This window comes from Anabrus simplex, chromosome 1 (genome assembly GCF_040414725.1).
Source record: "Anabrus simplex isolate iqAnaSimp1 chromosome 1, ASM4041472v1, whole genome shotgun sequence".
Taxonomy (NCBI): Eukaryota; Metazoa; Arthropoda; class Insecta; order Orthoptera; family Tettigoniidae; genus Anabrus; species Anabrus simplex.
This window is the reverse complement of record NC_090265.1, coordinates 268,992,702-269,008,037: the sequence shown is the minus strand read 5'-3', so window position 1 is coordinate 269,008,037 and position 15,336 is coordinate 268,992,702. Positions and strand designations below refer to the sequence as shown.

Below are 15,336 nucleotides of genomic sequence, written 5' to 3'. Positions count from 1 at the left end.
GTTTTGGAGACAATTTCTATTCTCTGATAACTCTTCCCTAAGTCTACTAACTTCTTCATGTATTTCTCTATTTTTATTTTCCATTATCTCGAACATTTCACCTCTCAAATTTATTATAACATTCTTGATTTTAACTATTGCTGACCCGATTTTTCCAACTTCTGTCTTCATTATTTCAATCTGGCTTTCTGCCATATTTCTAATCTCTTCTCTTTGTTTTTGCTGTCCTCCTTGGATAATTCTGCTCATTTCTTCCATTTGTTTCTGTTGCTCTTCTCTCACATCCGTTATGATTTCTTGTTGTTTCTCTTTCTGCCTTCTATTTATTTATTTCTGTTTCCTGCTCATCTCCTCCATCTTTTCTTGTTTTTCTTCGTGTTTCCTGCTCATCTCCATCATTTCTTGTTGTTTCCCCATCTTTTCTCTTAGAATTTACAACATTCCTCTTTGTTCTTCCTTTGATTTCTCTATTTCTTCCTGGTTATTTCTTATCACTTCCTCCGTTCTCTGTGATTTCTCCTCCTGCTCCTTCTGATCATCTTCAAATTGTACTCTCATATGACTCAAAGTTGACATCTTGACATTCACTTTGTTTCTCTAATATTCTATAAAAACTCTAATATCCCTATCTTTATTTCAATACTAAGAAAAATATTTCTTATTCTTCAACTTACAAACTACAATCTGCTTGTATATGCATTTTCAATAAGTAGCTCGATTGTCCGGAATCGACCTTCCTGAGTGACATTACTTATCCCAGTTTTATCATTTTATCACTCATCTTAAATATTTTACATTATGTGATTTCATTTGAACATGGTCATTAAAATTTCATACCATTATTTTCTCAAATTTTATCCTGTGATTTCTTAATATCTAAACTGTATATCTGCATATTTCTGGCAAATGTATAACAATTATAACTATTATTGTAGCAATATTTTTTTACTATCAGCCATTATTTTTATTGCTGAATCAAGTTTTCTCCTCATATCTGTATCTTTCTCTTACTTTTCTTATCCAGGGCTTCACAGTTTATTTTTATACATTGGTTCTATCCTTTTCGTCTTTTTCTTACTCCAACGTTTATTTCCAAGTCTTCTTTTATCTTCCTCGCCATTTTCATATTAGGCATAAATTTTCCTTTGGTTTTCCTTGCCACTTGTTTGTCATCTCTCTCTCTTGCATTTTCTTTCTTGCTTTCTCTCACTTGCCTTCTTCTTCTTACTATCTTCCTTGCTTTCTTGTTGTAAGTGAATTTTTGTTTGTCTCTTTGCATCATCTTTTTCTTACTTTCTTTGTCTTGCCAATTCTGCTTTGTCTCTTTGGCTTCCCTTCTTTTCAAGTCTCTCATTGATACATAATTTTTTTGGTCACCCTTCTTTTCTCTCTTTAGCTCAAATGTTGGGCATAAACTTTTCTTTCTTCTCTAGCCATCCTCTTTTCTCTCTTTTGAGTCCCACGATGGAATGCAAATTTTTCTTTGTTCTTTGGTCACCCTTCTTTTCTCTTGGTTCCACGTTGAGGCATAACTTTTTCTTTGGCTTTATCCATCTTTCTTTTCTCTCTTTTTAGCTTAACGGTGGAGCGCCAATTTTTCTTTGTGCCATTCCTGCGCCCAGGGCAGGTCGCAAAGAAATCCAGACTAGCTCGTTCATGTCCAGTTTCCAATCAAAGTTTGCCGTCTTCTAGTGGATTTGGAGAAATTGAGAAGGATATTATGATCTAGGGATATTTCCTCTATCGCTAATGCCAATGGATGTCTTCACTACACCAACTATCATTTCTTGTTAAAATAATTAACTTAGTAGATTACGTATTTTGATCAATCATGGAATAGTACACCATTTGGACAGTAAAGACTGCATAATCAAACCAGCTAATGTCTTTTAATAAGATATAAACATAGCAATTTGGTTTTAATTAATGCTTATTTTTAACAGAATAATTGTACTTATTATCATTGTTTTGCTATTTCACCAGCCGGAATAATAAAAAAATAGCCAGATATCAACTTAAATCATATGTCTATACGAAAACATGTTTTCTTAAATAACACCCTAGTTAGCATGTTAGTTTTAAAGATTTTATCAGGATGCAAATACCCAGAATCCTGGATATTTTGATCATTGAGTATAGAAACCATGGCTAATGATGCCCAAAATGTGGGCGGAACATGTCCTGTGAAGCCATTAATAATGTAAAAATTTTTATGTAAATAAAAACTACATTGTATTGAAAAGGTGGATTATTCTTAAAAGAAGGTTTTAAGTGAAGAAAAAAAAGGAGTAGTGTTACGAAAATGTTGCAAAGTTTGGGCTAGGAAGACTTTGGAGTAAGAAGAAGAGATGCTCAACTGTGTGGTATGTTATACCAATACAGTTGATCAGTTATTGGTAGGTGTGCTATTTACCAACTGATGAGCCCACCTTAGCACAATGGGGCAAAACGCTGGCAACCAGGAATGAGTTTGCTGGAAAATTTATAAGTCCAATAACGGACCAACTATATTGGTATTATAAATTTACTCATTCAGGACAAATATTTCAAGTTCCCTATGGGAATGAACATCTGTATCATGTGTGGTATGTTTCGAGCTGTCAGTGGGGAGTTGGCGTGGAATGACATAAGTAGACAAATAAGCTTGAGTGGAGCTTTTAAAAGTAGGAAAGATCATAACTTGAAGAGAGAATTGGAATTCAAGAGGACAAATTTGGACAAATATTCATTTGTAGGATGAGGAGGGGATTGGAATGAATTATCAAGGGAAATGTTCGATAAATTTCCAAGTTCTTTGAAAATGTTTGATAAAAAGCTAGGTAAACAATTGATGGGGAATCTGCCACTTGGGTGACCGTCGTAAATGTTGATTGATTGATTGATTGATTGATTGATTGATTGATTGATTGATTGATTGATTGATGCTACATCCCACTGTCGGAACAGGTCGCTTAACCTCCACTTAGCGATGATGTTAAACAGGTTTATTGGAACGTTAAAAACTATTTCTTGCGCTATATGTTGTTTATGCGTTATGCCTTGGTCTCAGAATCGGATCTCAGTGATGTCTAAAGCCAGGCAGTATTATGGTTCCATGTCATGGCCAGTACTGCACAGGTTATTCTGTGACGAGTAGGTGACTAATGTGGTGGATTCTTTGATTTTAGCTATAGGTCAAATTTTGTGTGGTTGAGTGTACATATCTGTTTTCACATTCCTCAGCAATTGCTTTAAACCAATCCCATTTCTTTTTTACTATTTTACCCCGATCATAATTAATATTTAAAACTCCCTCATGCCTGTTTAAAACATATGATGTGACTTAATAATCCTAGTTTTACACATTTTTAACTACAATTAAAAACCCTTTGTGGTCACCTACACCATCTACTACTTCTGTTTTAGAGCTCATCTTGTTTTATCATGCCATGTTTAGAATATTCTTCCCTCTTGTTGGATCCCTCACTTTCTGATTCAGTTGTCCTTCCCAGATTAACTTTACCATTTGTTGGTGATGCTTTTTGTCATTCGTATTATCTTCCTAGTTTGGTAAATTGAGATTACTCCATACAATCACGTTCTTTTCTATGTTGTTCTCCACATAGTTGATTATCTTGTCAAATAATTCTGCATCAGCGTTATGCCTTCTAGATCTATACACCCTAAAAACTATCAAGTTGCCTATTATCTTCAGAGATGAGCCTAACACCTGGAATGTCATGTTTCTTATCTATTATGTTTTCATAGCTTACAGATTCTTCTTTCACCAGAATTAATACTCCCCCTCCTATAAAGTCTATCCTGTTTCTGCAATAAACACACTAGTTCTAGGAGAAAATTTCTGCATCCATATTATCAGTTCTCAGCTTTAATTCACCTCCTGTTACAATATCTGGTAAAGGTATACACAAAATCTGTTAAATATAATAATCATCATCTTCAGTAATTGGGCAGATCAAAGAACAAATAGATACTTTTTAGGGCCAATAACCTAGGCATTAGGCCTCTTTAAATAACAAGCAAGCCAGGTACATTTTATTCATGAAGCAACTTCACTTTGAGTAGACAATCAACATTTTTAGTTTTATACTTTTTTTTTGTTTTGTTGTGATCTTACCCTTCACAGAAGAAACCTTTTCTACCTCTGCATTTCAAAGAGGCAATGTGAGTGAGTAGTAGTTGAGAAGTTTTCACAATGTTTGAAACAGCATACCCTCCTCCAAAAAGAAAAAAAAAAGTATATTCAGTTAAATTTCACCAGTTAGCACCATCATTATATGATGTAAATTTTATAATTTATGTAAGAAACTAGCTGATGTACCTGTGCTTCGCTATGGAATTCTACATTGTATACAGAATTGTAGGTTAGGTAGAGGATACGTTGTGAGCAAGACTGTATTTTTATTGCATAGCTCTTAACGTTACCCTGGAAACGCGATGGAGAAATCACCAAACGTATTTTCTCATAAGAAGACTGCGTTAGGGAATTTTCATTGCAATGGTAGGCCCGAGTCACAATCAGGTTGGGGAGTTTTCAATATAATGGCAGACACTCGCTCTCCACCTGCCTTTTTACATCCTCAGTTAAACTGCCTTAGTGGTTTTCCCAACTGAAATGAACATAGGTCATTACAATGACGTCAGTAGGAATGGCGCGAGTAAAAGCAATGATTTCACATGAAATACTCGATCAAATGAAAAACCACACATTTTCTCACTTTTAACGAACAGTACTACACTAGTTTAGTTACATGTTAGGAGTCTCCACTCACTAATAGAATGTTCTCTGTGTTCCAAAACTTACATATATTTTTCCTACACATTTCAGTTTTCAACACGCGCCACATTGTGAATTCTCCCACATCTAAGGCTTTTTTGAACACCCTATTTGTTGAATATACGTTAGACAGTTCACACCTACAATCTATTACAAAGATTATTCTTCAAGCGCCTTTTGATGTTATCACGCAACCACTTGGAGTCAACAACTCTACTGTAATTCTATCTACCTGATTCTCATTCAACAACATTCGAAGATTTATTTTTCAATATTTTAATTAATCCACGCTTCATTAATGTATGTATGTGTATGTTGGGTATTCAGCCCGAAGGCTGGTTTGATCCTCTGCAGCTCCGCCAACAGCTGTCAAACAGCCGAGGCGTACTAGGGAAATGAGGAGTGAGGTAGTTTCCCGTTGCTTTCCTCACTGAACCAGCCATTGCTATTACACATCGGTCTGCCAAACCCACTGAAATGCAGCACCAACCGACCCTGTGAACAATATTTTCACACCATTCATAACAGGGACTGGCTGCATAAGGAATTGTATTACTAGCATCACTCATACCTCAGTCACTTTCATATTGTCAAAGCCAAGGATGAGACTGAGACAGGTCAATGAAAGTAACAAATTTGATATAGCCCATACCAGAAGACATAGTGCACTGTAAACACTACATCTTGCCAGCAAAGGCATGCTTCATTAACAAATTATTTGATCCAATTGTATGTCAGATCATTATGACTATGTCTCGTTCTACAAATAACCAACTTGTACTTTCTTAGACAAACATTAGTATTCATTCCATGTACATATAATACTACTAGCGCTTTGCCCGCGGCTTCGCTCGCGTCATAGTTATGTCCCATTATATTTTTTATTTCCCATTTTTTTTTAAGGCCACCAAACCAACCTTACGCGTTCATCGACTTTCGTAAGAAATGAAAGACGTGAACGTAAATGATGTGTTTTCCCGTCCTGGCTTCGACCGGAATTGAAAAGTTTCACGTGTATTCCGAGTTCCCTGTTAAATGAAATTTAAAATTCCCTGTGATCCCGAAATGTAAATATGTTAATGTTTTACATTACTTCTTTTGTAATAATTTACACTGACTGACAGAGCAAATGCAACACCAAGAAGGAGTGGTCAGAACTTTATGCCAATTGCAGGGTAGACTGACGTCACTGAGGTATGCTCATGATGTGAAATGCGCCGCTGTGCTGCGCACGTAGCGAACGATAAATGGGACACGGCGTTGGCGAATGGCCCACTTCGTACCGTGATTTCTCAGCTGACAGTCATTGTAGAACGTGTTGTCGTGTGCCACAGGACACGTGTATAGCTAAGAATGCCAGGCCGCCGTCAACGGAGGCATTTCCAGCAGACAGACGACTTTACGAGGGGTATGATGATCGGGCTGAGAAGGGCAGGTTGGTCGCTTCGTCAAATCGCAGCCGATACCCATAGGGATGTGTCCACGGTGCAGCGCCTGTGGCAAAGATGGTTGGCGCAGGGACATGTGGCACGTGCGAGGGGTCCAGGCGCAGCCCGAGTGACGTTAGCACGCGAGGATCGGCGCATCCGCCGCCAAGCGGTGGCAGCCCCGCACGCCACGTCAACCGCCATTCTTCAGCATGTGCAAGACACCCTGGCTGTTCCAATATTGACCAGAACAATTTCCCGTCGATTGGTTGAAGGAGGCCTGCACTCCCGGCGTCCGCTCAGAAGACTACCATTGACTCCACAGCATAGGCGTGCACGCCTGGCATGGTGCCGGGCTAGAGCGACTTGGATGAGGGAATGGCGGAACGTCGTGTTCTCCGATGAGTCACGCTTCTGTTCTGTCAGTGATAGTCACCGCAGACGAGTGTGGCGTCGGCGTGGAGAAAGGTCAAATCCGGCAGTAACTGTGGAGCGCCCTACCGCTAGACAGCGTGGCATCATGGTTTGGGGCGCTATTGCGTATGATTCCACGTCACCTCTAGTGCGTATTCAAGGCACGTTAAGTGCCCACCGCTACGTGCAGCATGTGCTGCAGCCGGTGGCACTCCCGTACCTTCAGGGGCTGCCCAATGCTCTGTTTCAGCAGGATAATGCCCGCCCACACACTGCTCGCATCTCCCAACAGGCTCTACGAGGTGTACAGATGCTTCCGTGGCCAGCGTACTCTCTGGATCGCTCACCAATCGAACACGTGTGGGATCTCATTGGACGCCGTTTGCAAACTCTGCCCCAGCCTTGTACGGACGTCCAACTGTGGCAAATGGTTGACAGAGAATGGAGAACCATCCCTCAGGACACCATCCGCACTCTTATTGACTCTGTACCTCGACGTGTTTCTGCGTGCATCGCCGCTCGCGGTGGTCCTACATCCTACTGAGTCTATGCCGTGCACATTGTGTAACCTGCATATCGGTTTGAAATAAACATCAATTATTCATCCGTGCCGTCTCTGTTTTTTCCCCAACTTTCATCCCTTTCGAACCACTCCTCCTTGGTGTTGCATTGTCACTGTCAGTCAGTGTATTTGCCCGATTTGTGGAATGAAATAATAATGAGATATTAAGGATATAAATGAGGTTATTTAAATCATTTCAATGTTAAAAATTAACTTTTCATTATTAAATCAAATCACAGAGTTAAAATACAATTATTTGCTATAGAACTAAATGCCCAGTATAACTTTTGATCAACATAAACTTCAAAGCGGAATGGAAATATTTTGCCTGCTGCCGTCAACTCACATGTTCCACCATACGTTGAATCTTCTGACATGAAAAGCCGGTACTCTTTTGAGGAGGAATAGTTATTACCAAGATGATTTTCGTACGAAATGGAGAACTCGACCCAATTGTTCACAACATACGAAACAATAGCTTCACGAACTTCTTTATGCCGTACCGGTAACTGAGTAGAATATAAAATGTAAGAAAGAGATCTAAATAGACATGCACCATCACCTACAATAGAAACAATGTTATGTGGCAACACTTCACCATTGATGTTTAGATCAGTTACTGACATTATGCTGTGCGCATGAAAAAATAGGTTTTTGCGCTGCAGTCTGTTATTTAGCTGTCTCCTTGAAATATCAAACACCAGTATGTTGAATCTGCTGATATGAAAAGTCGGTACTCTTCAAGGAGGAATAGTTATTACCAAGGAGTGCCAAGGTTCAGAGCCTTCTTGCTCAAGAGTTCTATCACACTCAATTCATTACTGGTCAACAATATCCAAGTTGCCTCTGGTCTCTCAGTCGTCAATATGAGTGACATATCTTTGAACCTTGGACAGCTTTGCTAATGACGCATGCGCACGCCGATCATAATGAACTTATATTGCTTTCGCCTAGCCTGTTTTACCAGTTGTACAGATGAAATAATTCCTTTATACTGTAAGCGGCTGCATGAATCAGTATTGTATTGTAATCTGTTTACCCTCCAGGGTCGGTTTCTACCTCGGACTCAGCAGGGAATCCCACCTCTACCGCCTCAAGGGCAGTGTCCTGGAGCTTCAGACAAGGAAGCAGCCGTAGCCTTAAGTTAGGTACCATCCCGGCATTTGTCTGGAGGAGAAGTTGGAAACCACGGAAAACCACTTCCAGGATGGCTGAGGTGGGAATCGAACCCACCTCTACTCAGTTGACCTCCCGAGGCTGAGTGGACCCCGTTCCAGCCCTCGTACTACTTTTCAAATTTTGTGGCAGAGCCGGGAATTGAACCCGGTCCTCTGGGGGTGGCAGATAATCACACTAACCACTACACCACAGAAGCGGACATAAATCAGTAACAAAATATAAAACGGTAATCATTCTCCTTGATAAAACAAAATTCCTGTGTTAAAAAAACCCGCCGAGAGGTAGATTCGAACCTACATTCTTGCAGTCTGCAGGCCGTTGTCTTAACCGATGTGCTATCATCACTGTGCAAAGTGCCTTCTCATTAATTCACTCACAAATATTCGTACATATAGGCCCCTCTACTGTTAATTGTATTTATTTTCGTTAAGGACTTTGTTGATTACCGTCGTGAAATACATGGAATCGGAGTGAATTGGAGCTGTTGGAAAGTGCCGCGGCGATTTTTGATTGGCAAAAGCCAAAGATTCACGCACGCAAGGGAAGTATTTCATCTGGAAAATCTTGAAAATAGATATATTTCCGTTGACTTTTCAAGAAATGCAAGATTTTTGCTGTACTATTGAGATGATTTGGGGCATTGAATGAACATATATTATACCCTATAGGGCATAAACAACATTAATAATACCAATATAAATGGTCCGTTATTGGACATTATAAATTTTCCAGCTAACTCATTCCTGGCTGCCAGCGTTTCGCCCCCGTGTGCTAGGCTGGGCTCATCAGTTGGTACCTAGCACACCTACCAAGACGCTGGATAGTGCACACCATGGAGGCCACTGCGTAGGCTAATTGCAGCCACCGGCAGTGCCAATGCACTATGAGAGACATTGTCTCACCATCAAAAATTGATGCCTGCTTGGCCATCAGATGATGTACATCATGATGATCTACATCATAAACAACATTGCATAATCGATCTTACCTTCTTACCTGTTATTTGATTAATGCGCCAGCTCAACTGCAGTTGGCAGGAAAGGTCGTTTACTGGGTTCTTGTGACGAGAGTAAGGAGATTTAAAAAAATTGTTCTATGCGTATGCTTACGAAATGAGGAACACAAATGCATTTACTAACATTTTGAGCCTGAGTTGTGTATTCTTAAACCAATATTCTTTTTTCCTTTTTTTACAATTGATTGCACTAATAGCACTAAAATGAATGCCCCAAAGGCTCACATCTATAAATCCAAAGATAAACATTAAAAAAAATATACAATAGCTGGTTGATGTCGTGCGGGAGACGATGAGTGAACCAAAGAAACAAAATGTGTCCTTACACGGAACAGCATCGCTGTACCTACAAATAAAGTATATGATGCCAGGGTGAGAAATTGTCCTGCAGAAATAAAGCCACTAAAAGGTCCCCACACATATTTGGGAAATGCACACAACAAAAATAGCAAGTTGGATTCTACGACTACAGGCATATCTTTTCCATTCTCGCATAAAATATATTTTATGGATGCGAACCTAGGTCCATTAAACAAACGTTATATTTACAAAATGTACTGATTAAGCTAGTTTCCTTAGTGCCCAGTTCTTACCTAAGACACCTCAATTAACAAACAAACAAAAAATTAATAAAGAAAGAAAGAAAGAAAGAATGAAACCGCCGTCGCATGCTTGTCCCGCCTGCAAGAAAGAATTCCTCACACCACTGTCTCTTTTAAAAAAATGGCAGTGAGCCTCCCTGCCGTGCAGGCTGGGGGAATGACCTCCAAGACTCGTCCGTGAAACACACCCTCACCACAAAAGAAAGAAAATAACATAGCCTAGTTTCCAAGCAGGCAGAGCCCTTCGCCACGGCTTCTACCCTCTTCTACACATGACGAAAATAGCCATATAAATGAGTGAGGAATCACATACAATTTTTTAACTGTCCAACACCCGTGACAGACTGCCCTGGGTCTTGATTATAACATATGAAGGATTACACTCCGTTATTCACACCAACCTCGCCGTCAACCCATGCGACGAGTTCCTGCTAACCCTCAAGTCTAGGGTTCAGCACCTTACTTGGCAGAGTATGAGGGGTCGCAAATATTCGTGACATAGCCTACGGTGTAGTTTCATTACACTCACAGTTGATCAAACTCAATACAAACATGAAGTAAACAATTTAATCCAGGCAGCATGCATGCTCTACATTATGCAGACAGATTCCCTTCCCAATATAGAGAAATGGTACACAATCATAAATAACCCATAATTACAAGCAGATATCGTCTGTTGCCAGGCACTAAGAAACATTGATCTAAGCTCATAATTAAGCTTCCCTACGACTATGTACACAGCAACACTATCACATAAGCTACCTTAATCCTTGCTTTCTATAAAATAAAATAAAATGTATATGTCTTACCCTAGAATATATAAAGAAAATACCTCAATAAATGGCCTAATGGGCCATAATCATATCCCCTACTATATTTACAAATTAATCACCATATTTCTGCATAACAACCCCCCGACCCTGCACATATATATTAATTATGCTTCACTTATCCATCATCTTGGATTCCTCTTCCTCTCCGTCCGGGCTGACTGCGATTGCTTAAGCAGTCATGGTGGCAGCGTTGTCCCGGATTGATCCCTTAGGTCCAGTCTTCCAGTGTATCACGTTCATGATGTCTCCTTCCGTCTGGGTGGCCCGTTGGTCGTCTTCTTGGGGTAGTGGACGGTAGTTCATAACACCCGTCTCCTGCACACCTCACCGCTCCTCACTAAAATGAAATATCTAGTTTATTTACAGCACACCACCTCCCGATCTATTTATTCCCTTTTGACATGGGAATCAGTATTGGATATCTGTAATCTTGAAACTGACTTTACTATTCCTACTCCACTAATCTAGTCTTCTACGTCTGACCGGAATAATGCCAACTATCCTAGCTTATTGTTATTGGTACTTCTTTCGCTCGTTGCCACTTCCCTCTCATCGCCTTATAATGAAAGTTTACACATGCAGCACTCTTTGCGTCAAATAATTAAACACTCGTGGTCTCACTGCAAACGTCTACATATTGTCATTCACTTAAATTGCTACCGGGAAGTTTATAAATCTCGAATCTACTGAATCAAGTTATCGCCACAACACTTATTAGTCACAGGCTTTGTCTTAGACAAAGGTTTCTGGCGCAAATATCAGCAAAGACGCGACGCGCACGGACAGCGATCTTATCATGGACTGAATACCTCCTTCCACCTTTCTCAGCTCTTATAGAATGCAGGAACCCACGCGACGCCCTGGGAAGTCCCGGGAGACAACTTGAGATTGGCATGTGGCCTCAAAATATTTTCTCATGGTAGTCGGTCTCCCACGTAGTTATTTATTCGATTATATATTAATAGACTTTGATGTACCTATGGCTTCATAAAATTCTGGCAATGATTTCCATCCTTTTATTTTCCTGGGAAACCTTCAAATATAGGAATTTCGACTCAATTTCCGTAATGTGGTGAGCCTGTCTGCTCCCGTTGAAAATCTCTGTTAAGATGGCAGGTCTCTCCCCCAGACAGAATCCCATCTCTCTTTCTTTCTTCCTCATATATTCCTTCTCCGCCACACATGACCACGCCTTGCCTCGGGAATCTCCTTCAGTATAGCATCACGCCTTTGCAGTTAGCGTCCTGCTGCGCAATATGATATCAGCGTTAAATATCCATTCTCATAATTAACAGAATGGTACAGTATGTACAATTTTTTCACAAAAACAGAGATATTGAACACAAAATGTAAAATTACATTTCACCCCTTTTCACCCCTTTTCACCCCTTTAAAATAGGAATTTTTAAAAATCCTTTCTTAGTGCACACCTACACTATGGTAGGAACATATTCTCAAATTTTCTTGCAATTATCTCCTGTAGGTTTTGCTGTGCATTGATTATCAGTCAGTCAGGACATCTTGCTTTGTATATATATAGATGACAAATTTATTGTTGAATTTTAGTTACATTTAAGCATTGTTTTCTCCACAGACTAGATTTTTATGACTGTTTTATCTTGTATTAAAGCATGTATTATACTTTAATGAGGAACCCTGTTCAGGGCCCTGACTTAGCTTTAGATTAAGTGTGGCTGAAGATGCTCACAAAGCTTAAGCGGAACATGTCCCATTTTAACATCTATGTAATATTTGTATCTTGAACTTAAAGATTGTAAAATATTGGATTGGTGGTTTTTAATAAATTTGTTTGAAACTTTTTACAGTACTACACTGCCAATCTAACAGTCCAAAGTTCCAGAGTTGGAATGACCAGCCGCAGACAGCTGTGATCCGTGAACACTCTTAGTCTTTTTTCGGAGGGGGGTGTGTGTGTTGAATAGTGGAGAGTCCCAGGACAAAAATTATGCCCTTTTATTAATCTATTTCCTAGGAGTACCCGATGAGTCAGAAGATCACAGTTCACTACACTGGCGGCGGAAATAGCTATCTGACTTGGAGGAAAAAATTGCCTCTCTTCACTGCTAATTTTGAATAAAATGAATGTAGAATTTAATACAAGTGAAGAGGAAGAAGCTCTTTTTAATAACAGCTCTCTTAAGGGTTGAATTTCGAGTTATTTAGTGAATTGTGGTGCTTTAATTTGGAATATGCCTAAACTGTAATTCTAGACCAGGTCATACTACTACTACTACTACTACTACTACTAAGTGAGCCTCTGCCTTAAGAGTGCATACTGCTCATTCAAAACAGCGCATCAGAGTAGGGATCGAATAGCTGGAATACTATGATGAACCAGTGAGATACATACCAGCAGTACGGTATCAGAAAATGTATGAACCAGAGAAATGGCATGCTAAAGAAGAAAGTTTTCTAACTCCCCAGATATTTCCCGTCAATATTCCATCAGGCTTTTATACTCGGTACGCAGCAGTAATCCCATCTATCGGAGTTGAGCGGCAGCATAAGTGACGAACATCACCACAAAGAATGGTCAATGTAATATTATTGTTGACCAATGTTATGCGCTTTCAATATTGTAGGCCTTCATATTTAGTTTTTTTCCGACTCATGGCTCGGCGTTGATATAGACTTGGCAACAAAAATACAAATTCATGAATATCTGTATTATCAAAGCCGGTACAGTAATAATGTATGACATAAATGATCGGAAATTTAATTTTATATAACTTTAGTTATGTAGTATTTATCGATAGGACCACTAATAATATAAATATTTGAGAATTCAATGTTAGGCCTTCCCCTAAACTACCATTTCACTCAGTATGAGTAAAATGATTTATAGCCTGGAATGTAGTGACTCATCCCCTGACATATACCGATTTTCATTAAATTTTCTTCAGCCGTTTTCTCGTGATGCGTGTACATACAGACAGACAGAAATTACGGAAAAGTAAAAAGTGCATTTGCTTGTTACTATGGACATGACCAATACAGAAATACCATTCTTTTCAAATTCTGAGCAATGTACAGACAAAACTCTTTAGTTTATATTTACCATTTAGATAATAACATTTAATTAAAAAATAGAAAGATTAAAAAATATAATTAATTTATTACTACATATTTTCCCTTTTTCTCTTTTTTATTAAATGCAAATTTTCTTACAACATTGAAGAATTTCACTAGAGTATACCAGAAACTAAAACACAATCACTCCCATAACTGCAAGGAGTTCCATACACTTTTATACAACTACAAGACCAAGGCTGATTTTTAGAGAGGAGAGGAAAATAATTCTATATATGCATGTGTATCTACATAAGAGAATACTGGAAATATTTAATTGTCAGTCTTTTCCTTTACTTAACAATCAGTTATGATGCCGATGCCAATCATGCTCCATGTTGCCGTCAGGGCCACAAAGCCCATTGGGCTGTAGTATCAGGAGTTGTGTCTTCAGCGCTACCTGAGCAGATGCCTCACTTAGTAGCCAGGCAGGGTAAGAGTCGACACCTCGCTCTATGGCCATACGATGAACTTCAGAGGAGCAATGAGAACCTGATGGAGCTGGACCCTGGACGTGCTGTCGATGGACGTACATACGTTCTTCCACCAGGAGGAGTTGCTGCAGGTTTACAGGGCCGAGCAATCCTACTTCATGAACTAGGACTTGACCAGCCAGTGCCACAAACATTGTGAGGGAAAGTCTTAAACAGCTTCCTCAATTTCCAGGCTGCTGTCCTGTTGTGGGAGAAAATTTGAACTTGACTGTTTCATTGTGCTTCTGGTCTGATGGATGCTTTTTGTAAGCGGAGGGCTGAGTAGCTTCTTCTTGATTGTATATTGCAATTTCCTTTCTTTGAAAGATACAGTTTGGTGTGTAATATAAATATTGCTGTTACATCATAATTGCTGAAGTAAGTATGTAACACTTAGCTATGATGTGACAGCAATAATTACTCTCAGAGTGGAGCCTGGGTTGTTAGTGTGACTTATGGTAGTCTGTAAGAGAAAAGTGTGAAGGTATTACATATAACATCTCAGTGTAGTCTTCCAAAGTTTGAAATGTGCAATCATATGATAACCTGATATCTTTTTATATATTCTTGGTCGAGTTTGTGAAAAATGTACATCCTAACAAGAATTCTTGGAGTTACTTCTGCTGAGAATTTTGCAACTGCCAATAAGTGAGCTTGGTAATTTATTGTGTGTTCTTTTGTAATTTTTGAGTTAGAACATGGTCTTAAAGAAGAAGAATTACTGGAACTGTTATTGTGCTCAGCAGTACATCAGGCTACAGTCATTGAAATAATCTAAGGCCTGGATAAGATATGCTGATGGCTTAGCCATGTCAAAATCTTGGATCCCTTGAAATCTCAATAGATGAGCAACAGTGGAAGTGGTGAGTACTTCGAAGGCTGGTTACATACTCTTGGCAGGTGGTGCTGTGGGAAGGAACTGACTACCCAACCTCATGTAAACGGGCCATGTTGCCTGATGAGG

At 39.3% G+C, this 15,336-nt stretch overlaps 1 protein-coding gene across 1 annotated transcript in view; it reads left to right on the top strand.

Annotated features, from left to right (window-relative positions):
- The window catches only part of LOC136864823 (actin maturation protease), a 61,416-nt gene extending 46,393 nt beyond the window's left edge, over positions 1 to 15,023 (top strand). Inside the window, exon 4 of the mRNA XM_067142268.2 lies at positions 14,208 to 15,023. Within this exon, the coding sequence (XP_066998369.2) occupies positions 14,208 to 14,532 (325 nt within the window). The 3' untranslated portion in view covers positions 14,533 to 15,023. The remainder of the gene's footprint in view (positions 1 to 14,207) is intronic.
- The last annotated feature ends 313 nt before the right edge of the window (positions 15,024 to 15,336 follow it).